Raw genomic sequence first — 23540 nt, 5'->3', positions numbered from 1 at the left:
ATAGTCTAACTTTATTCTTCTCCTCACTATCATTTCTTCCCTTAGCCCTCCTCCTCTCCGTTACACACACACAGTAGTGTTTATACATCACAAATGTCCATACATGTTCCCTCATTAAACAAATAGCAACAGAATAGCAGCATAAAGTGCTAAAACCTAGGTTATGCAGCGGTCAAGCTGGGGTCTCAGTATGAGCCATATTTGCTCGTTGTTCACATAATGTCTCATGTTATCAACCCAGTAGAATGACATTTATTGGGCCGATGCTTGTTGATAAGTCTTTGCTTTCCATGACACTGCTATCTTTGTGTTTTTATGTCATTAGTTAAGTATCAGTACTGCTGAAACTCTCATATGCATGAAATTCACCACACAGCATGCACTCATAGCACATTTGCCTTTTTTGCTACATCGTCCATCTCGTGACTTCAGACTTTTAGTTTTAGTGTTAAAGTTGTTCTTCATTAGAATGATTTGCCGCTAGATTAGCTCACGTAATATACTAAACATTGTACTGTATACTGTATTCAGCCTCTCCCTATTCCAGTAAAATCAGTAAAGTCCATCCTCCCCAAAAACGTGCCTCTCCCCTGTCCCTTTTTCTTTTCTGCTCCTCTAATCTGTACTGAATGACATTGACTGAAAATGCCAACAGCACTCCTGACTTTGACCATCCTTCACTGACTCCAATCTGTCCCGCAGGAGCCGATGAACGAGCAAAACTTTGATAGTTACGTGAGCACTTTGACAGATATGTACACTCATCAAGACCAGTACCAGAGCCCAGAGAACAAGGCCCTACTGGAGAACATCAAACAGGCCGTGCAGGGCATCCAGGTGTAGCTCACCATCCTGCCGCAAAGGTAACGACGGCGAGTGCTGATCAGCAAAAACAAAACAAGAAAGAAGGAATTAAGGAACAAAAAAAAAAAACAATGATGTAAAAAGTATGGATAACTATTATGATTTTTTGCTGCTGTAATTTATTGTATTATCTTGCATTATTTATGATTCTGTTATGCTTTTGAGGGGGAAAAAAATACCTAACTTATTTGTTGCCTTGCTTTAAAGATAATTACCAATGGCAAATGTTTTGAGGAACATTCATGTTTTGTACATTTTTCATATGACCTGACATAATGTGATGTACTGTTTATAGCTGCTAATGTATGCACATTTTAGTGTATATGTATTTATTAATTGTAAACAAAACCATCCATTGTTTTAAAAGCTTATTGACAAAAGGAGAAAAAAGGAACATTGCAGTGTTGAAGAGAAGCAGTGAAGGGAATGTAAAGGGCAATCAGCTAATAAGCTTTTTCTTTTTGGAAACAAGAGGAGTTCAGTATGTGCCGTGCAGGTCGTTCAATGGATGTTAAATGGTTAATTTTGTAACAATGTAAAGGAACTTCATAGAGATTTGTCTTTTTCTGTTCAGAGAATCTTTTACAGTGGTCAGTGTGGGCACTCTAATGAAATACACATATCGCTCTTTGTGCTTTTGTTTGTTTGCTTTTCAAAATGTGTAAAAAAAAAAAAAAAAAAGGATAAAAATGCACAGACACAAACCTCGGCATTTTCGTGAAACATCATGACACGGAAACCTACTTAGTGCGAATCCCGGGATCGTGAGAGAAATGAATATTTCACAACCGAAACCATTCTTGATGTACGTTTTCTAAACGTTACTACCATTTGGCGTAGGCCATCCACTATGGAAGAAATTTAAGGAGACAATCCAGCATAAATTGTGAATTTATGATCGTAAACTATTAGTAGGTAGTGAGATAGCATATCAGCAATATATGACAATGAATCAATCATTTATTTAGATATGGGATGCAAAAGTTCGGGTATATGCAATTTCTTATTCTTAACATCACAGAAAACTGAGTAATCTTTTTACTAAATGTAAAGTATTAAGTTTTATATAAATCTTTTACTACAATCATGTTTTAGGGTCTAAACATGAGTGATCAAGTCCAAATGGATGAGTGCATATGCATTATGATTTTACATTTCTCATGTTCTGTTTTGCACAGGGACGCCTTTGTTTCCATGTTTTGATGTTTTTATTATTTATTTATTTATTTATGTACTTATTTATTAAATTATTTATTCGAGTAAAAATAACAGGGAGGTGCCCAGAAGCCTGAATAATGGAGAACGTTTTTTTTTTTTTTGCAGAGAGTAAATCTGTGTGTGAATGTGAGATTAAGTGTGTGTTGGACTTACAGGGTTAATGTCACTGTCCATGCGTTTTATCGTTACATCAGCGTTACGCAGCTCTTGTCTTGTAGAATTGTTCTGTTATCATGTACAAACGCTTAAATCAGCATCCGATGCAAAAGCAGACATGTAGATTTCCATTAAGACATTTCAGAATATCATCCACTGAGGGCAGTATGTATTACATGTCTCATGTATGTCATTCAGTGTCATGTTGCTCATTTTTGGTTTTGTGTCTACGACGAATCAGAAGCACTTTAAGCTTGATAAACCACAGGAACTCATGTAAGGCGTTACGGAAGCTGTTTATGAATTGGGCGATGACGTGTTGGAGTGGCTTAACATTCTCTTAGCGCAAGTATAAGCACTTATGGTATATTCATATGATGAGTGAGCACTAAATGGTGCTACTTGGTTACATTATCCCATGTTATATAAGAAACTACACTACATCTGGCAGTTTCCTAGACAAGGATAAACCCTTACTTTAGGTCTAAAATTGGTTTGCTTTGATGGTCCTGTGTTCTGGACTAATGCTTATTTCTGCACAGAATAGCATGGAGCAGTGGCAGAAATGGTGTTTGTTCAAAGCTGTAGTAATTAAATGGCTAAAATACCAGTTCATACTTGTGGAGTTCACCTAATAGTTGGGTTTAGATAAGGTCAGATCACGTTCTTATCATAAAAACTGCTTGTTTTTATGATGAGAACGTTTGTTTACTGTTTTTTTTAGTTCATTTGGGACCAAACCAAGAGCACCTTTTCCCAGGGGTCTTAGTTGTGATTACAGTATTCACACCTACCCCAGCTAATCACATGAAAACACCCCTAAACTCAAGTGTACTATCAATAGGGAATACTAAAATGCATGTACATAAGGCTTGGGTTATTTAGAGTCTGGGAAACCAGCATCTTTTCAGCTCTACTGCTAAGGAGAATTAGTGAGGTCTGGTACTGATGCACAAATTCCACTCCAGCTTAAACTGTAGCTACTGGATTGGAACATAGTTGCTGTTCCACAGCTCAATGCTGGGAGACTTTAGACCCCTCAATGCTTGTAATTGGCCATTATGACCTCAGGGTCAGGTGTAGCTGCCCCAGAGTGTACCATCCTATGGCACACTTTAGAGCTCAGCCCTGTAAAGCAGCCCAGTCTGTCTGGTTCAGTTCAGTAGATCATGTTAGCCGTTGTCAGAACAGTGTGAAGGCCTGAGTTCAGTGGTTTACGAGTGGGTTGTGTACACTAATGCATGAGCCTCTATATCATGTTGTCACAGAGATTGCAAAAATGAACGGATTTCGGTCGACGGTGAATATACACGGACCGACCGTGCCATTTCTTCACCGTTTCTTTCTTCATTTAGACTAGCTCTGTATTTTTGACTAATTCACACGAAGGTGCTAGTCATCCTCATGCCTCATGCATCCAAATGGACTAACAGGTCAAAATATCTGCCTCTCCATCTTCTTCCTCCTCCTCCTCCTCTCTCTCCAAAGCTTTGTGTATGCAGCTGCCAATATAATAACGCTTCTAATAGACCGATAGCAAAATTTCCTCTCATTACCTATCATAACTGATTCGACAGGAAAAAAGGAGTTAAAGCACAATTCTGCTGCTCTCTTTCTGTTCTAAAATACTGCAGTATCTAATAAAAAAGAACATTATCTGTAACTATTTAAATAGAAAAACACTAACTACACTATCACATGCTTGAATGCAGAATACATTTCTTATTACTAATTGTGAAATCATCAGGTTACGATGTTCCATTTGAAAAGGACTTCAACCAATCATTTTAAAAAACAGGATTTTATATTAAAAAAAAAAGAAACATTGCTTTCTCTTGGTCTCTTGCTCTCTATCTATCTCTTTCTCTCCCTATTTTATTATTATTATTATGATTATTATTTTTTAATCACATGGCATGATTTTGGTTGATATGATACTTTTTGCTGTAAATGTTCAAGATCACACGTTGCAGTGATATTTCATTTTAAAATTGTGAACTTTGTACAATTTTTATCATGCTGGTGTTGACATCTGTTACTCAATAAAAACTTGTGTTGCCACACTGTATGTCTCCTCGCCTCGATGTGTTCACAGCCCTCCTGAAGTAATACACTACAAATACTTTGTTACATTACTTAAGTAGAAATTTGGGTTAGCTCTACTTTAATAGAGTAATTTTTCCGATTATTTTTTACTTCTACTCTTTACATTTTCACACAGTTATCTGTACTTTCTAATTTTTACATTTTTAAAATAGCCTCATTGCTCCTATTTCATTTAAGCTTGTTTTCATCTGGCTTCTTATGGTTCAAAAACAAAATTAAATATCCAGATAAAATTCAGCAATTAAATGAATCGAAAAACATTAATGTGTATCCTTGATGCAGAACAAGGTCACCATGAACAATTGCAAAAAAAGGTGCGCAGTTCAACCATGTTTTCACTTAATGCCAATTTTGACTAAAACTCTTCAGCCTGTCATTGTTCTCCCTGTCATGTATCTAACTATTAAAGGGTGGGTAAATGCCTGCAAGTGAAAATAAAATGTTTTTTTTATAGTCTTTTTTGCAACAAACATGTAAAATAACAAAATACGTGATGTTTATTGTAATGGATGCAGGGTCTGAAAGGGCTAAAGGAATATCTCGGACAAGAAGTTTATTGTTCTTTTTAATGTGATTCACCCCCAATTATTTTAGACTCACTCGCGGGCTCCCTCTAGCGGTTAAATGGGCGGGGACTCGGGATATGAGCCTGTCAATCATGTTTTGCATTAACCAATTAAATCCTTGCTCTTAGCCATCAAACACATTTTGCATTGTGGAATTGCAAAGCAGATGCGACCTATCCATTATTTTGTGCATCAGCCAGTCTAGATGTTGTTTGGTTATTTAACGCTTAAATCTGATCCCGGTTGTTTTTACCTGTATATACATATGCTAATACTAAGTAACAGAGGCTGATGCATCTAACTAAATATGCATTTTAACACTTTATTTACAGATTTATGGGAATATTATTAATCATTTAATAAATTAGAACAGAAAATTGTACATTTGGATGTGTCAAACAACTGTTAATCAATGAAGATAATTTAGCTGTGCATTCTTACATTGACAAGTGGTTTCCTGACATTTCTATCTTGTAAACATGGTATGGTTTAACATAAGTATAAATCTTCTCTGTTTTACATTGCATCTGCAAAATAACATAAATACGACTTGATCAAGTTAATGATGTTTTCTTGACCTGAAATAAAGGCAAGGCAATATTTAAGGCACTTATGTGTACATGCAATATTTTGAACAGAACTGTGCTCTTACCCTGCTAATTGAACCTTCACACTCTGAAATGCGGCTGGGAGTAAACAGGATTTTATTGGAATATCTGAATTTTTGGCTGTGTGTGATAGTAATGTTATGAAACGTGCTGAAAGTGAGCGTTGTGATTGGCTCAGTTCAACGGTAGTCAACATCCTATCTAAAAGGGATCAGCTGTCCCATTTCCCCAATTACAGCTCCTTCCCTCCATTCCTCCTCCTCCTCTCCTCTCCTCGATTCCTCCACCTTCTTCCGGGGTAGGAGAGGAGGAGTAGGAAAGGAGGGGTAGGAGAGGAGGAGTAGCAAAAGTTTCTGGACGCAGCCATAGATTCTGGGGCAGATTACAGCGGAAGTAGGGGTCAAACTTGGTGATTTAATTAACTTGCGTTAACGTTGACAGCCCTAAGCAGGTATTTTGCCCTGTACTGTTACTAAATTATATCTCTGCTGTTTGTAACAAACCAAACCGTGGTAAAATCGGGTAAATATTGGTAGAGTTGTGATTTTTATATGTGTATTAAACACCTTCCTTAGTACTAATAAATGCACTGGGTCGTAAGGTTGACTCCTCCAATATGGCGGCCACGATGACATGACAGGAGGCAGGCTCTGCGGCGTCGTCACACATACTACCGGCCGGTTCACCTCAGCTGTAATGAAGACAGTCCGCCGGCAGAGGGCGCCGCGTGGTCACATGACAGTGGGGTTGAAGATGTCTGCCACGGAGGAGGACACGGAGCTGAGAGACCTCCTGATCCAGAACCTGGAAAACAACGGCGTTTTAAACAAGATTAAGGTACTCCTGAAGCTACAGCTGGTGATAGTGGAGAGTTTTACTGAGGCTGTGTGTTGACTCTTAGTGAGGTAACGTTAGTTCACTCTAGTACAGCAGTGAGAGCTAAAGTTTTGGTTAGCTTAGCTTAGCTACAGCTGGGTTAGCCTGCTGACTAGCTGAACTGTAGTGTCAACAAACTGTAACTATGAGATAACCTGAAGACCTGAACCACTGAGCTCTCCCCCGAACTCACAGATTGAGTTCTTCTCTAAACACGGGCTAGTAAAGAACGTGTGTATGTGTATGTGTATGTGTATGTCTGTGTATGTCTGTGTTTGTGTGTGTGTTTGTGTTTGTGTTTGTGTTTTTTCTGTGTGTGTGTGTGTGTGTGTGTGTGTGTGTGTAAACGTGTGTGTGTAAACGTGTGTAAGTTAATGTGTATAAAAAATATGTTAATTCTGGTTTACTGAAGTGTGATCTGAGTGTAGCCGGTGTTGTTCTGCAGGCTGAGCTTCGAGCTGCGGTGTTTCTGGCTTTAGAAGAGCAGGATAAAGTGGAGGTAAAGTGGAGCAGCAGTCTGAACTCTAACTCACTCAACTCTTCTCTATAAATCACTGTTTATCATAAGCTTCTGTACTGAGAGCTAGCTGAGTGATATGGAAGCCCCATCCTGCCACCTAAAATAAAAATATATATATTTTTCATTATTTCCAGATACTATCTCATTATTTTGAAATTGTAAGTCGTTATTTTGAGATACTATATCATTATTTTCGTCTGTATCCGTGTTGTTTTACAGATGTCTGCAGCTGTTGGTTAATAAAGGATTCCACTTCAGCTATATTTGTGTAGTTTTTCCTCCTTTCATAGCTGGCTCTTCTATAGCCTTCTCTCCCAGGTCCGGAGGTTTATTTTGATATTGTTTGATTCCTCTAAAAGCACCAATATTTCATGATTTGTAAATCTACATCTAAAGTAATCCTCAATGATTGTACAATGTTGCATCTTTGTCTCACCTGCCTCTGTCTCTGTACAGTGTGTTAGTATCTCAAAATAATGACTTACTATCTCAAAGTAATAAAACATGATTTCAAAATAGTGAATAAGTATTCCATAATAATGTCTTACTTTTTCAAAATAATAAGATAGCAGTTTACTTTTCTTTGTGGTGAGAAAAGGCTTCCATAGGGTAGCAACACATCTGTTATATGAGTATGTAATATGTATTAGATATTAATGTCTCCTTCCTGTCCTCTCTAGAATAAAACCCCACTTGTAAATGAAAATCTAAAGAAGTGTCTGAACACTAAAGATGGTAAGTGAAGCTGCAGGGCTGCTGTTCTCCCTCACTGTTTCTCAGAGCTTTAGCCTTGTTTATAACTGGGGTCCTTCTCTCGCAGGACGCCTTGTGGCCAGTTTAATCACCGACTTCCTACAAGTCTTTAATTTAGACTTCACTCTTGCAGTCTTTCAGCCAGAAATTAACACGGTACAGTATATGTTCTGTTTTATTACCATGCTCATAACATTCAAACCAACTGCAGAATATTGTGTATATCACAGTTTTTATTTATTTATTTATTTAATATCAATGTGTTAAAAATAGAACGTAGTAAATATACTAAGATAGTTCAATGAACTCACCTAAACTACTTAGTGTTCAAAGAGATATTTCCAAATATTCTATCGCATAAGACACAAGTTTAATATTACATTACAATATGTCATCATTGAGGCATTTATGTCATCATTGAGGCATATTTATGTCATCAAGGCATTTATGCCTTTTTTTAATCTGCAACATTTCTCTTAGTTCTTCATTCAGCTAATAAAACATAGTAAATTTCATTCTTACTGAGGAAACATTATGTATTCCAGCATCTATTTGTGAAATAGACACAAGGGGTAGCTGTAACACTGTGCCACAGCAGCCAGACTGAAAGGGGTGACTTTTTTTTTTTTTTTTTCTTTAATATGATAAAACTCATGAGTGCAGGCTTCAGTCAGTGCTGATCATCTAAACATGGCACAAATTGGTCTGATTTATCAGAAGATCACTATTTCACTGGTTGTCCTTACTTGAAGCATTTTAATAGGTATCAGGAACACATAACAAACTGCAGTTGTGTACATTCTCTTGGCTGTTGTCCCAATGAATCAGATCCCATATCGCTTGCTTCCAGCATATCATCTTCAAAAACTGTCAATACCCAAAATGTTTCTAACACCCATTAACCAGCAGTACTATTGTAGTAAGATAATTGGTGGTATTTACCTCATTTGTTAGAATTGTGATAATATGGCTGATCTATGTTTATATATGTGAATATACAGCTCTGGAAAAAAGTTTCTGAATCAGTTTCTCAGATTTTAATAGTTATAGGTTTATGTTTGAGTAAAATGAACATTGTTATTTTATTTTATAAACTACAGACAACATTTCTCCCAAATTCCAAATGAAAATATTGTCATTTAGAGCATTTATTTGCAGACAATGAGAAATGGCTAAAATAAAAAAAAAGATGCAGAGCTTTCAGACCTCAAATAATGCAAAATAACAAGTTCATATTCATAAAGTTTTAAGAGTTCAGAAATCAATATTTGGTGGAATATCTCTGGTTTTTAATCACAGTTTTCATGCATCTTGGCATGTTCTCCTCCAACAGTCTTACACACTGCTTTTGGATAACTTTGTCACCCCTGTTGCAAAAATTCAAGCAGTTCAGTTTGGTTTGATAGCTTGTGATCATTCATCTTTCTCTTGATTATATTCCAGAGGTTTTTTAATTTGGTAAAATGTAATAAACTCAACATTTTTAAGTGGTCTCTTTTTTCCAGAGCTGTATATATCACAATAGCCAAATAGCAAAACGTTCAGGGAAAGTCAGTGTAAAGTTTTATTTATTAATTTTAAAGTAATTTTGGTGTGTTTCTATTGGTCTATTTGTTAGAAAAGTCTGACACTAAATAACAGACAGATGCCAGATTTGTAATTAAAAATAGCAAGTATAGAAAATAGACAATGGAAAACATAGTGCATGACCTACTATAGCTTGAATAAATTTGAATAGAAATTAAATGCAACTAAAATTATTGTTTTGTTCAGATATATTTTTAATTGTTTTGTGTATTTTAATGATATGTGTTATACTTCTGTTAAACATTTGTCATTAAAAGTATGTGTATTTCTTGTCTTATCCAGTTAAATGGGCTCGATGGTAGGGAAAGTTTGTTCAGAGAGCTCGGCCTCTCGGAATCAGAAGGGAATAAGAGCACTCCTCTCCTCCTTGAGGTAATAAAGAGGGGCCGTCATAAGGACAGAGCTTCCATCTTTTCTGAGGTGAGCGTATCTGCATATTATATTTTGTCAGGTATTTTAGTTAAAATCTTGTATGTATAAATAATTTTATTCTTTCATTTTTTGCAGGGAGATCGAGTAATGCACATTCCCAAGGTATGTTATCTTCATCTAGCCATAACCTATTTTGTGCACCCACAGAGTACAGTAACCACTGGCATGATTTACAGTATCAGGACTAGATCCAAACATGTAATAACGCCAACGTCTGAACTTCTTTAGATGTGGTAGGAGAGGCTGATTCATATCTCTTCCTTACCCCCACATTTTACCCCTAACTTTATTATTTAGGTCACACAAGGGATGCGTGATGTAAATGTAAAGGTGTTCAGATTGTGTTCTTTCCTGTTCAGCTAGGTTTTGCAAAACAACTTTGTCCTACTTTTATGCATTCACAGCTTTGTAGTTTACAGCAGCTCGACTTCACGTGTGTTTTTCTGTAATTGTTCTAAATGTACAATCTTATTCAGAAGTCGACGTTTTTGACATTTTGTTGGTGGTACACACAATTCTATGTGTATTTTTTTTTTATTAACATTTTGGGGTGAACATTTTTTTTGTGTTACTTTTGTGCTTTTCAACTTGACACTTTCATTTTATTTATTTATTTATTTAATTTTATTTGTATTTATTTCTTTTCTGCTTTGTGCGTTCAAATGTACAGACATCGCTTTGTTAAATTGGCCAGGGGTATAAATGATTTTATTAACTGTGTGTGTCTGCATGCATATAATTTGTGAAAATGTAATTATTATTATTATTATTATTATTATTATTATTATTTAATTTTCTAATATACTGTTTTTGAATTAGGAGCTGTCTCCTCGTCAGATCGCTGAAGCACGAAAAAAATATGACTCCAGAGACAAAGTAATTTAATTATTCAGTATGATTATGGAAAATATTAATATTGTTAAAATAACAATAAAACACTTAGAAAATTATATACTTAGAAAATTCAATATTTTGCCTTGTTTTTTTTTTTACCCAGGACAGAAGTGGTGGAATAAGCAAAGAAGAAGTGATTGGTGTTTTCTCAGATCTTTTTCCCACTTTCAGCAGGTAAATAATCAGACGGAACTTGGCATGCCAAATACTTCAGGAACTCTACATGCTGGCTGTTACTGAAACTCACCTCAGTTTAACTTCCCACCCACCTACCCATATTGAAAGTGTTTACTTCCTACACTTAAACCTGTTATGAAATTAAGTAACTCTGTGGTTCACCCCATGGCCGTTTAGATGACTTTTGCATTCTTAGAATGTCAACCATCATACAGTGTAACAAAAATTCCCAGAGAAGTGCTGTTACTTCTCTAACAAAAAACTTTTATTAGATTAATCGGTGGGCCATTTTGCCGTGTTTGGATTTGTTGTATTATTCATGCAAATCCTAATTCAAATACAATGAAAGAAATCCAGCAACCTATTTAACCTGATTTTCTTTCTTTCTCCTGTTTGTGAATAAAGAGGCATGCTGGAACGATATGTTACAGATGAACTCGAGGCCAAAGATAAAGACAGAAATAGTTGTGAGTACGCATTTTGTTTGGTTCCTTCTTTTTTTTGCACGTATGCATGCTTCATATCCATAAAGTACTGGCTGATGTTACTAATATATTAATATTTTCTGACTAAATTCCTGTTGTTTTTCTGCCCTGTTTCTTCTTTGAACAGCTATAGATTTTCAAGATTTCTTGGGAATGTACAAACGATTATTCATTCAGTGCAGAAGTGTGGTATGTCATTTTTAATAATTGACACACTAAATAAAAATTAGCTTTGCTTGTTTTTTTATGGTCATAATGTATGTAACTGTCTGAGAAAATATCTTAATCCATTTATCTAAGTAGAAAATCATTTCAAATGCAAAATAAAGTACATCAAACAACAATACATTACAAGTTAATGTTTAGTCACACATTTGCATTTACTTTATTTGTCTGTGTGTGTGTGTTTTTTTTGCTTGTATTTAAGGTTGTCAGTGATGGTAGCGATACGGTTCCCTCCTTGGGTAAGATTATCGATGACAGGATCAGTTCATCACCTACCAGCAAGGTAAGATATCATTTTATATTTTTAGGGATTTTTGTTAATTATTTTTAACACAACAGAAATTGGGTGTCTATTACTTTTAGCTTTACATGCTGTTTATTTTTCCTTCGTTGTAGTGTATAAAATACGACGCTTTCTGACTCCTCTATCATTGATCTTTTTATGTCTAGAAAGTTGATCTTTCGCTGTGATAGGTTTGTTCTTTGTTCTACTCATAAAGGCTAAAGGGGCTTTCCCTGTAAAACAGAATGCCTTTATTACACACAACGTTTTCTCTGTTGGAATCGAATTTGTATAACAGCAGTTATTGATGGGTGTATTTTCATTTTTCTTCTCCCTATAAAGATATAAATGTCAGTTTTCTGTCTGTAAGACCTGCTCCTGTTGCTTGTGTACTTCTGAATTTAATCTGGAGCTAGCAAAGGTGTTTAAAGGAAATCCCTTCATTTAACACCTTATACCGGTTAGGTCAGAGGATAACTGCCTAGAGCATTCTTTTTAATATGCTTTCATTCATTCTGCCTGAACACCGTTTCTGAGACAGGTGTGATATTCAGAAACAGACACCAGATCTGTCTTATTTCGAAATACCCCTTTTCCTTTGAGTCAGGGGCTTCATCATTGCTTTAGGTATATATTTGGCTTTAAACATATATCAGGTGATTTTTTTTTTTTTTTAATCAAAGCTTGTGACCTAAAAATAGTACTTTTTATATTTTTTATAGCTATTCGAGATTAACACTGTATTTTTATCTAAATAAAAAGTCCACTTTTTGCACTGATATATTAATATACAGCTCTAGAAAAAAATAAGAGATCTTTCAAAAATGATGAGTTTCTTTGATTTTTACTGAATTGAAAACCTCTGGAATATAATCAAGAGGAAGATGGATGATCACAAGCCATCAAACCAAGCTGTTCTTCTTGAATTTTTGCACCTGGAGTGGCATAAAGTTATCCAAAATCAGTGTGTAAGATTGGTGGAGGAGAACATGCCAAGATGAATGAAAACTGTGATTAAAAACCAGGGTTATTCCACCAAATATTGATTTCTGAACTCTTAAAACTTTATGAATATAAACTTGTTTTCTTTTCCTTATTTGAGCTCTAAAAGATCTGCATCTTTGTTGTTATTTCAGCCATTTCTCATGTTCTGCAAATAATTGCTTTAAATTACAGTATTTTTATTTTGAATTATTTAATTATTTTATAGAATAAAACAACAATGTTCATTTATTTGAACATATACTTATAAATAGCAAAATCAGAGAAACTAATTCAGAAACTGCCAGATATATAAACTGCCAGATTTCTGCCAGATATATAACTTATTATTATTATTTATATTATTATTTTTATCCATCATTAAAAGTTTTACAGGTATGAGATTTTAAGGGTGGGTACCTGTGTAAAAGCTTTATTAGTAAATCAGTCAATTCAATCACAGTAAAGGCCAAGAAAAGAATTGTGCTTGCATTTAAATGTTTTGGAAATGTTGGTTGCATTATGGCTTTACTGTAGACTTCTATATGTTTTATTTATAAATTAATTAATTAATTAATTAATTGAGGTGTTTTCATGTAGGTTAAAGAGTACTGAGGTAGACTGATAGCTGTGTTCTCGTACTCAGATACCCAGGTATAAGGGATTTATAAAGCCCATTGCAGAACAGGAACAGCCTCCTGGGTCCCAGGTAAAGCATGTGAGCTGAAGCAGTAGCTATACACCTCACAGCACATATCACTTAGCTAGCGCTGATTTGTGTGTGGCTGCAACAAAATCTACAGTCTTTTAAACTGTTTTTGTTCCATCCACTTGGTTAGTGTGGGCTCACTAATCACACAAGGAATGGCTGACATGATGCGATTCTGCTGCCATATAAAGATGCATACATGTTAAGCCACAGCCACGACCCAGTCTTTTAAAATAATAGGAAGCTATTTTATGCTAACAAGTGGTTTTCTTTTTGGCTGTTAATTTGTGTTTTTATGCATAGGGCTGCACAATGAATCATAATTAAACTTAGCTGGTTTGATTAATAGTAATCCAATGGCAGAGTGTGTCGGCAGGGGTGTGGGGAGGATTACTAGGAGGATTTTTATTTTATTTGTTATTTATTTTATTTTATTTGTTTTTTACAGATTAAAATCCTATAATTCAAGCAACTCATATTAGAGTATATGATTAAAGGAAATCTCTGGTGTAAAATTGACTTGGGTGTAGTAAAACATGATATAGAGTACCACCCTTTGTTAAACAGACCACCTCCATTCTCCCACAGCTTTCTGAGATCCAGCAATTTTGTGCAGTTTGTCCAAACAGGCTAGAATGGGTTTTAATGGGGCATATTTTCCCCCCTGCAGAGAAATCGCTTTTAACACTGTTATCCAGGGTCAAAGTTGCTCCACATGTCATTGGTAGACATTTAAAACAAGGCAATAAGAACTTTAAAAGTGCACAAGAATTTATTAAAAAAAACACTTTTTACAACTTGTAGCGTAACCTAATCTCTGGGTGCCTCCATCCAAGTAAAGTCATGTTCAGTAGAGTGAAGAGCATGTAATTTGATAGAAGTACATGCTGCACACCTGAAGAAGACGTGGGTGGGATGTGTCCTGTGCTTGGATGCAGCCTCAGCTGGCATAAGCTTGTTACTCTACTGATCATGACTTTACTTTAAGATGGCGGCGCCCAGAGATGTAGGTTATGATTTGGGTTGTAAACAGTGGTTTTAAATAAACTTCTTGTGCACTTTTACAGTTCTTAATGCTGCTTTTTTAAAGTTCAGGGCTCATCAGATTCTAACAATAAAGTGTGGAGCTACTTTAAGCCTGGAAAACAGTGTAAAAAGCGATTTATCTGCAGGGGCAAAATATGCCCCGTTAAAACCCATTCTATCCTAATTGGACAAACTGCACAAAGTTGCTGTATCTCAGAAAGCTGTGGGAGAATGGAGGTGGTCTATTTAACAAAGGGTGGTACTCTATATCATGTTTTACTACACCCAAGTCAATTTTACAAGAGAGTTCTCATTTAACTGCAGTTGCAGCCCCCTTGCAGTCCCCTTACTTCTCCAAAGAGCTCCCAGCATCCCCTTATTTATGCAAATAATTAAACGAAATGCAACTGTAGTTCATGTTTATCATTTGCCATTTTTTGTTGCATGATATTAAACCTCGTCTTGTAGTAAGAGGGAAATGCCACAATGGCGCATTAACAACAGTGCACTTTGTGAAACAAAGTGGTGTGTGTGTTTTGTGACTCAGCAGCCACCAGGAAATGGCAAAAGAAAAAGACCGTTCTTATCCACAACTAGACTTTGCTGAGAAAGGTTCATTGTTGTCATGGGGTGCAGTCTAAACACTGCTTGAAACTAGAAACAAATTCTTATTTAGCTTGTTAAAACCACAGAGCATGTGTGTATCCTGTTTGGCCAAAGCACAGAAGTGTACTATTTTTAAAGACTAGACCAGTATTTTAGTATTTTACCGGCTACAGTACCAAATTGCATTGAATAATACCTGCAGCCATAATCACTTCACATTGTGTTATACTATGAAACATTTGTGATAGTTCTAGCTAGATTTATCTCAGCATATGAGTCATTGTCGGATCAGTGTTATCTCTATATAGCATGCTTTCTGTGGTTTCTATATCTTTAAACTACATGTGTACCTGTGAGAAGTAGCAACACTGTAGTAACCAGTTTCCCCCCCGAGGATAGAAATACCTTCTTGTGTGTGTCACCTCCAACCTAAATTGAACAAACCTCCAGTTTGATCCAGTTCAGGGGCTTCTGAAGGCTTTGTTGCTTTTTTGGTCTTTATCAGGTGTTGTGAATAAGGGTTAGAGCTAAACCCTGCTTGAAAGTAGGTCTCCGGGGAGATTTGGTGATGTCTGATTTGTAGGACGCCTTGTCTACCAAGCAAAAGTAAAGCATTTGCTTGGAACAGACTCTGCTGAACTCGCGTGAAGAGTTTCACTCTTGCAGTTAAATGTGTTCTCTGTTTTTACAAATATATTTACAGAACAAAACAAATCATAATAGTCTTCAATTTTTTTTTTTATTATTTTAGAATTGTGCAGCCCTAATTTTGCCATTCACTTATTTAAGCATTTAATTTGTTCACTTGTTTTTTTTTTCCTGCAGCTGAACACCCTGGAAATCTATTCTAACACAACATAATTATCTAACACTCTTTGCTTTGAAGCAGCATGCTTTTTATTTTAATGTATTTATTTTTCTTATTTATATAGCACTAATAATCTATTATTAATGGTCATTGTTGTTTGCATCTCAAGTAAATGTTGCACTTGTCGTTGTGCTGGCGTTCCTTTATCTTTCACTTTAACTGTATGTCTTTGTTGCTCATAGCTGGACATTTTATGTGGGCCAATTTCGGAAATGACTTTTGCACAGCCCACTGTTCTTGTAACTGATGTCAGTGTTTCATTACAATGAGATGTCCGTAAAAATGCCGAAAAAAAGTGCTAAATGTCAGGATGCCGTTTTACTTGAGAATGCCACGTTGTCTTTTTAACACCCTTTTGTTTCATTTAAATTTCTGAAATTTTCACATAATAATGTTTTTCACCCACGTCTCTTAACTGTTAACATAGCCTTTTTGTCATGCCTAATATTTCTTAAGCTTTATTAATTTAAAGTGCTTTATAAATCACTAAATATCAATGCACGGCAGTACATGAATGCAATTAATACATTAATAAGAAAATATGCCTGTATCATATGGTATAATGTTGTCGTAATTCCCTTCATACAGGCTGGAGAGCTGTCACTGAATCATAGTGAGCCACTGGGTTCCCAGAAGAGCAGAGCTTTTGTGCAGCAGGTACCCAGTATAACCAGCGAGGTGCTTGCAGCCAGCAGGAAAGACCCCACGGCCATGAGGAGACCACTGGACTTGGGCCTGGAGGACGACGATGAGGAAGGAGATTCTTTCTTTGACGACCCGCTTCCAAAGCCTCAGAAGACTTATGGCTGGTAAGTTAGTGCAAATATTATATATATATATTTATAGATTTATAACTGTGTGTGTGTATATATATATATATATAAAAACTCACATTCTACTGGCCCTTAGTTTTATCAGGAGAACATCAGACTTTAATTAGTAAAAATTTAGGGACAGATTTAATTTTAGATAATTTTTTATTATTATTATTTAATCAGAATAAATAAATAAATAAAACAATAAATGGAGTTTGTTTTTGTATTCTCAGAGGCCAGATATAAATAATTTGCTTTCTCATGTGTACATTCTTCTCTCTTCTTTTATTTTTATGTTTTTGTTTTATCACTGCATGTGGAAACAGTAGTTTACCCTCTACAAGAGATAAGCCTTACTCAGGGCTTTACTCGGATCTTTCTCAAAAGAGCTCTAGTCAGAAAGAGTAAGTACTTTCTTTTCTCTCAGGGTGTTTTGGATTAGTTTTATTGCAAGTCACTATCTCCCTTTAAACACTGCTGGCCAGACCTTCAGACTGACCTGTGATGAAGGATGCTTTGGGGAGCTCCAGTCAAATGAAGCAGGCGCTTTTGTGTACTTTCTTCCTTTTGCTTTTTGTTCCTCCCCCTGTATCTGTCTTTCTCATTCTGTCACTGTCGTGTATCTCTGCTTTCTTCCCTGGTCCTGTAAGGAGTCAGCACCTGCAGAGGGAGGAGAGCCTGGCAGGGCCGTCCTTCTCCCAAATAAGGAGGGGTACTAGCCTCAATGAGTGAGTGTGCATGGAGTGATCACTCTGCCATTAAAGCCCACAGCAACCATCTTACCCATGGCTGCAAAAACCAGGCTCTCTGGCCCTTTGGTGCCATGGACTTACCATAACCGCATTTAGACTGTATCAGTTGATAACGTTCCATCTTAACTGATCATGTTTAAGTCGAGGCTTCAGTATTTCCTGTATTTTAGTCTTCCATCCACATTAGATTTGTGCTTTTGACCACTAAAGGGTTTTTCTTTGGAAAAGCACTTCAGTGCCAGATAGATATGACAGTGCTGTCTTTGCATTATAAGGCTGGTATCACTTCTACTGAGATCTATATACCCCTTTACAGTATTTGCACTATTACAGACGATTGAATGGAGATGATATCATTCTATTACCACTAAACATAGACCTGGTTTACACCTGGTCATTAATTTTTTTATCTACATGCATGTGCTCTAGTAGGTAGTCAAAATGGTCTCCAGTTAATAAGAGTGAAATTTGATTACACTGTGTGGAACAGAATATGTAATTCCCCTTGTTACATAACAATTACTACTGGTGTTTTGGTTACTGGTTGTGTTTACAGTGCTGTAGCATGTGTCGTAAATATGACTCAGATAAGGGTGGGCAATATGGCCCTAAAGTAGTATCACGATATTTGATGGTATTTTCGTGATAACTATACTCTTTGCGATATGACAAAACACTGATTAAAAAAATATATATTTTGAGAATACACGACTGCTACAAAATGAAAATTAAATGTTATTATTGCATATGATATAATATATGGCACAACCGTAACTGAAATATTAAAAAATACAAGAATTTTGTCAGATTTGTAACAGAAGTCAATGGTCCAAAATGTCATGATACTAATAATGCACTCCAATTATCTCCATATATCCAGGATTAAAGTAAAATAAATGATACTGGACAAATATAATAAATATAATCTATATAATATATAATGGGAAATGAGAGAAGTGTGAATTTATCTTTTGCTAAAACAGCAAAAAAGTAGTATCCTGATGTGATAATTATGGGTGGGCACGATATTTCAGGGTATAATATCATATAAAAATGTTGTCAATATTATTTCGTACCATATGATATGGCACACCCCTAGTCTCAGATCACCTCTTGTGGTTTGAGTGATCTGATTTGTATCCATTTTAAATATGTCCTGGGTGTATTTAAATTTTCAATCTATGTGGTTTGCCTTTTTCAGATAACTAAAATAATGTTTTCCTGACATTCATGACCAGGTGTAAACAGGGTAAAACAGTAGGCCGCCCTTCATTTATTACATTGCAGTGCTGACCTAGACCATTTATTATAGGTTATTCATGTGTCAGAAGATTATTCTGCAAAGATTAGATGAAATATGTGGTGATCTATTTAGAGTTTCTAAAACCGGAGGAAGAAAATGGTTTAAAAGATTAAAATAGAAATTCAAATGGGACCCTCAACAGTCATGCAAGACCTGGTAGACTACCAATGCTGTCTCCATCAGATAAACAGCACTAAAAGAATTATTTCATGTTTCAGTTCCTTCATATTTTTATTTCTTTGAGAGTTTAGACCTTAGAAAGGATTAGGCTTCACTTTCACTTCAGTGTAAACTTTTTTAATTCATACTTTGGAGTGTGAAGGCTCAACATTATGGGAGCTGATCAAAACTTTTACAGAGCACACCACAGTCAAGACCCAAACATGACTAAATGTCTTTGACATTAAAAGCTTATAAAGAAATCTATTATGAATGTGCACCCACTATTTTATTTTTATTAGAAAAATGTTTGATTAAATACTTTGTTGTAGAAATCAATAATTTCTACATAATAGCTAAAACGTACGGGAAGTTAAATAAATGAGGCTTCTGGCTTTTACCCCAGTACGTTAGCAGTGTTCAATATACACCCAAGTTCTGCATAAAACATATAAAAAAAAGCACCTTGCATCCTTGCATTCTCTGTTGTAGTACAGAGTGATGCACACTCCATGCCATTACAGTGTGTTTGCAGAATTGTTTCCTTAGCTTAGCCATCTTATCTGCCGCAGACCACAAAACTGCAAGGTCAGGTAAAAAGGCACGTACATGTGGTTGGAAAACGTTGCTGAAAACGCTGTCAAAAAATGTGGATGGAAGCCTTTGACATGATAACAGCATTCAGTGTTTGAGAACAGTATCTGTATTAGTGTGGTCAGGCATTGTGTGGTGGTTAACTATTAACTGGACAAGCTCAGAGACTTCATTCATTGTGGTTTTCTCTCAACCTTTAACATGTTCTTCCCGTTCTGCATGTTTGCCTATGTTGTCAATCTCAAAGCTGTTTCCCCCCGCTGTCTTCTCCTCTCTGGGTGCGTGCGTATGTGTTTGTATGTGTGTGCGTGCGTGGGTGGATGCACTCTCTATCTGGGCTCAGTCTGTCTGCTATTGGCAGCGACACTGAGGGTGATGGAGACGACGTGTTCTCAGGCCACGAGAACAAGCGCAGCCCTGACTCTGAGCCCAGGTGAGCTCTGCTCTGCTCTTCCTGCCATCTTTCTCGTTCTGCTGCTCCACTCTCTTTTGTGTGACTTGAATTCAATTATAACTGCTATGCAGATCAGCTCCAATAAGTGCCTTTCATTTCTCTTTACCCTAGGAGAGCAGATTCCACAAAAGTCGCTGGAAAAACTCCCTCCTCCTTATCAGACATCCCTCTGTTGAAAAGTGGGGGCGGATCCCTCTCTGCAGAAAACAGCCAAAGAGACCCTGTCTCCAGTAAAAGTGGTACGATTGTGCAATACACTAGTGATTGTACTCATTTATAAACCTAAAGTGTGGTGGCATGCATATATAAATTGTTTGCCCCCATCAATTTTTTTTGCATGTTTGTCACTTTTAAATGTGTCGGATCATCAAACAAATTGAAGTCAAAGACAACACAAGTAAACAGAAAATCCAATTTTAAATAAAGGTTTTTATTATTAAGGGAGAAAAACAAAATTCGAACCTGTGTGTGTGGCCCTGTGTGAAAATGACCTTATGTAACTGGTTGGGTCCCTCTTAGCAGCGACAAATGCAATCAAACGTTTGCGGTAACTAACATAGATTCTTTCACAGCGCTTTCGAGGAATTTTGGTCCACTCATCTTCCACCACATTGGCAGGTTTTTGAGCATGAACGGCCTTTTTAAGGTCACGCCACGGCATCTCAATAGGATTCAGGCGAGGACTTTAACTAGGCCACTGGAAAGACTTTACTTTGTTTTTCTTCAGTCATTCACTGGTGTGTTTTGGATCATTGTCCTGCTGCAGAACCCAAGTTCCTTTCAGCTTGAGGTCATGAACAGATGGCTGGACCTTTTCCAAACGGATAGATCTCAACTAGTTTCTTTCCTATTTGTTCCTGAATTTATTTGGATAATGGCATGATGTCTAGATTTTGAGTATATTTTGGTTTACTTCACTTTGTCAAGCAGGTACTATTTAAGTGATTTTTTTGATTGAGAACAGGTGTGGCAGTAATCAGGCCTGGGTGTAGCTAGAGAAATTGAACTAAGGTCTCATAAACCACAGTTAAGTTATGTTTTAACTGGGGGGGCAAACACTTTTTCACACGGGTTCATTTTGTTAATTTTTTTCCTCCCTTAAAAACTATAACCTTTTTAAAAACTGCATTTTGTGTTTATATATAGCTGTGGAAATATATATAAATCCAATGTGGTGGCATGCATATATATGTAGTTGTGGAGATCTAATTTGTTATTTTCCAGGTACGTCTTATTCCAAAGAAAAGGGTCTTCAGGATTTTAAAGAGAAAACGGCTTCTCCTCTTCCAGGTGAGATACCTTGCTCCTTCATAACATTGGTAAACATTATGATGCACAGTGATCCCTGGATCTTTCCTGTATTTTTGCTGGTTTAGGTGCAGTAAAATTGGGAATTAAACTTGCATTTTTTTATGTAGTTTAACCATATCCTGAATTCTGCACCTACATAAGTGAACAGTGATAGTGAACAAGTCAGTTAAAGCAAAAGCAGGTGATAACAGCAAATAATCTATAAAGAGATTAAATAATAGCATGTGAAAGCACAGAGAAAAGAAAATTCTGACTGTATTTTCTTTTTGAAGCAGCACAAATATAAACCAGATGAGTTGAAGAACAGTATTTTGAACAAATGAATTAAACATCAACCTACAACAGATGAAGGAGAAATGTAGGCGCTAGGTATAATGCTAAACACATGGGGAAGCATGAGGAATGGAGAGTGGCTTTGGTACTGAGTTACTCTGTGGATACATACAGTGGCTTGTAAAAGTATTAATACTTGTTGAACTTTTTCACATTTTATCACCTTACAATCACAAATTTAAATGTATTTTATTGAGGTTTTAAATGATGAACCAAAACAAAGTAGCACCCCACAGCATGATGCTGCCAACACCATGTTTCACAGTGAGGATGGTGGGTTCAAAAAAGTTCAACATCAGTCTGATCTGACCACAGCACCTTCTTCCACATGTTTGCTGCGTCTAATGTGCATCACATGAATGTTTAATGTATTGATGATAATGTCTTTTTAACCTCTTGGCTTCTTCTCTGACCAGTCCTCTTTTTGCTGGATTTGTCAGTTTGTGTGGTTGGCCATGTCTTGGTAGGTTTGCAGTTGTAGAATACATTTTCCATTTTTGGATGATGAATTGAACACTGCTCTTTGAGATGCTTAAAGCTTGGGATATGTTTTTATAACATAACCCTGCTTTAAACATCTCCACAACGTTATCTCTGACCTGTCTGGTGAGTTGCTAGGTCATAATGATTTAGTTTGTTTGCTAGTGTTCTCTAATAAACCACTGAGGCCAGAACAGAACAGCTGTATTTATACTGAGACACAGTTGCACTCTATTAACTTATTCATTGGTTTGGAAAGCGATTGACTGCACTGGATTTTATTTAGGTGTTTCAAAGTAAAAGGGTTTTTCAGATTTGTATTCATTTAAAATGTTTGAAAACCGTGTATTATTTTAATTCCACTTTGTGTTTGTCTATCACTTAAAATCTCAATAAAATACATTGTAAGTCTGTGGTTGTAATGGAACAAAATGTAAAAATTTCAAGGAGTATGAATACTTTTGGAAGCCACTGCAGCAATTACTTTTTTTTTTAAGTACACAAACATTTTTTTTTCTTCTTTTCATGAACAAAAGAATAAAAAAAAGGCTAGACATGATCAATACTGCACACTAGAGCTTTTCAGAAAAAAAACAGCAATATGGCATTTCAATGAAACAAAGGAGTCTGGTGATAATTAAACGCTCATTATCTCCACAGATGAAGACCTCGACTATGACGACGACTTTAACAGGTGAATTTTGCTCTATTTAACATGCCCTCGGGCATGAACCTGCTTATCAGTATTTGAATCTTTGGCAGTGTGTTTGTTAACATCATCTCCTCGCCTACAGCCATCGATCAGATAACTCTAAGAGCGAGGTGAGCATCGGTGAAGAGATTGAGGAAGTCTCCATCGAGGGACCTGATTTCAGCGACAAGGTAACTGGCGCAGTTTTTTAAAGTATACTTTTTACGCTGACTCAAATTTTCTTAGGTAAACTGGCTTACCGGAGACATTGCATGTTGTGCTGCAAGCAGGAAGTTAGATTGAGATGCTGATGAGGAAGGGTCTTATCCTGAAGGAGGAAGCAACTCTAAATACCCAGGCATGAAAAAAGCTGTCAGTGTGCCAAGTCATTTCTCAGCATCTCAAACAAATGATTCTCTGTAAAATAATTTTACCTGCCGTCAGTAAAGGTAAAGCTGACTTATTCCCTGCTTCTCTGCCTCTCTTTCTGCAGCTGGACGAGATCACTCAGGACCTGAGTTTGTCTCAGCTGAGTCAAGGTGCTGCAGACTACATGGAAGATGTGGCGTGACTGCACGACAGCCGCTCGTGTGTTTTATGTGTTTCGGGATGTAATTGTATAAATGAATTGTGTCAGCAGTTCCTATTAAAACTCTACTGTTCAGCCTCGAGTTCCCCTAATGTGGTTTATTGTTGCATTTATGTTTA

At 36.4% G+C, this 23540-nt stretch overlaps 2 protein-coding genes across 18 annotated transcripts in view; both read left to right on the top strand.

Moving 5' to 3' along the window:
- Positions 1-4303, top strand: part of myt1la (myelin transcription factor 1-like, a) — a 100347-nt gene extending 96044 nt beyond the window's left edge. For all 6 annotated transcript variants that reach the window (XM_022685999.2, XM_022685984.2, XM_022685995.2 and 3 more), the window contains one exon: positions 703-4303. In XM_022685999.2, coding sequence (XP_022541720.1) covers positions 703-843 — 141 coding nt within the window. In that variant the 3' untranslated portion in view covers positions 844-4303. The remainder of the gene's footprint in view (positions 1-702) is intronic.
- A 1499-nt stretch (positions 4304-5802) lies between these two features.
- Positions 5803-23503, top strand: cep43 (centrosomal protein 43). Of its 12 annotated transcripts, none has more exons than XM_049483200.1 (22): positions 5803-5969; positions 6120-6355; positions 6840-6893; positions 7595-7649; positions 7735-7823; positions 9537-9674; positions 9762-9788; positions 10506-10562; positions 10684-10754; positions 11163-11224; positions 11370-11431; positions 11670-11750; positions 13378-13440; positions 16529-16749; positions 17082-17159; positions 17406-17483; positions 19907-19996; positions 20129-20256; positions 21242-21307; positions 22802-22835; positions 22936-23023; positions 23123-23261. In XM_049483200.1, exons 2-22 carry the CDS (start codon positions 6152-6154, stop codon positions 23141-23143), a joined length of 1767 nt encoding a protein of 588 aa, XP_049339157.1. In that variant the 5' UTR covers positions 5803-5969; positions 6120-6151; the 3' UTR covers positions 23144-23261. The 12 variants fall into 12 exon arrangements, with proteins under 12 accessions (XP_049339157.1, XP_049339156.1, XP_049339160.1 ...); XM_049483199.1 differs by lacking the exon at positions 23123-23261 and adding an exon at positions 23326-23503 and having other exon boundaries at positions 5804-5969; positions 17085-17159; XM_022686006.2 differs by lacking the exon at positions 23123-23261 and adding an exon at positions 23326-23503 and having other exon boundaries at positions 5807-5969.
- Positions 23504-23540: the final 37 nt, after the last annotated feature.

Source organism: Astyanax mexicanus, chromosome 1 (genome assembly GCF_023375975.1).
Source record: "Astyanax mexicanus isolate ESR-SI-001 chromosome 1, AstMex3_surface, whole genome shotgun sequence".
Taxonomy (NCBI): domain Eukaryota; kingdom Metazoa; phylum Chordata; class Actinopteri; order Characiformes; family Acestrorhamphidae; genus Astyanax; species Astyanax mexicanus.
The sequence above is the reverse complement of the archived record's forward strand: the minus strand, read 5'-3'. Positions and strand labels throughout refer to the sequence as shown.

Bases quoted from the DNA above. Each gene is read 5' to 3' on its own strand.
- cep43 (XM_022686006.2), top strand. From the start codon at position 6,152: ATGACAGGAGGCAGGCTCTGCGGCGTCGTCACACATACTACCGGCCGG. The intron at 7,824-9,536 runs GTACAGTATATG...TGTCTTATCCAG, and splicing joins TTCAGCCAGAAATTAACACG to TTAAATGGGCTCGATGGTAG. The intron at 11,225-11,369 runs GTGAGTACGCAT...TTCTTTGAACAG, and splicing joins AGATAAAGACAGAAATAGTT to CTATAGATTTTCAAGATTTC.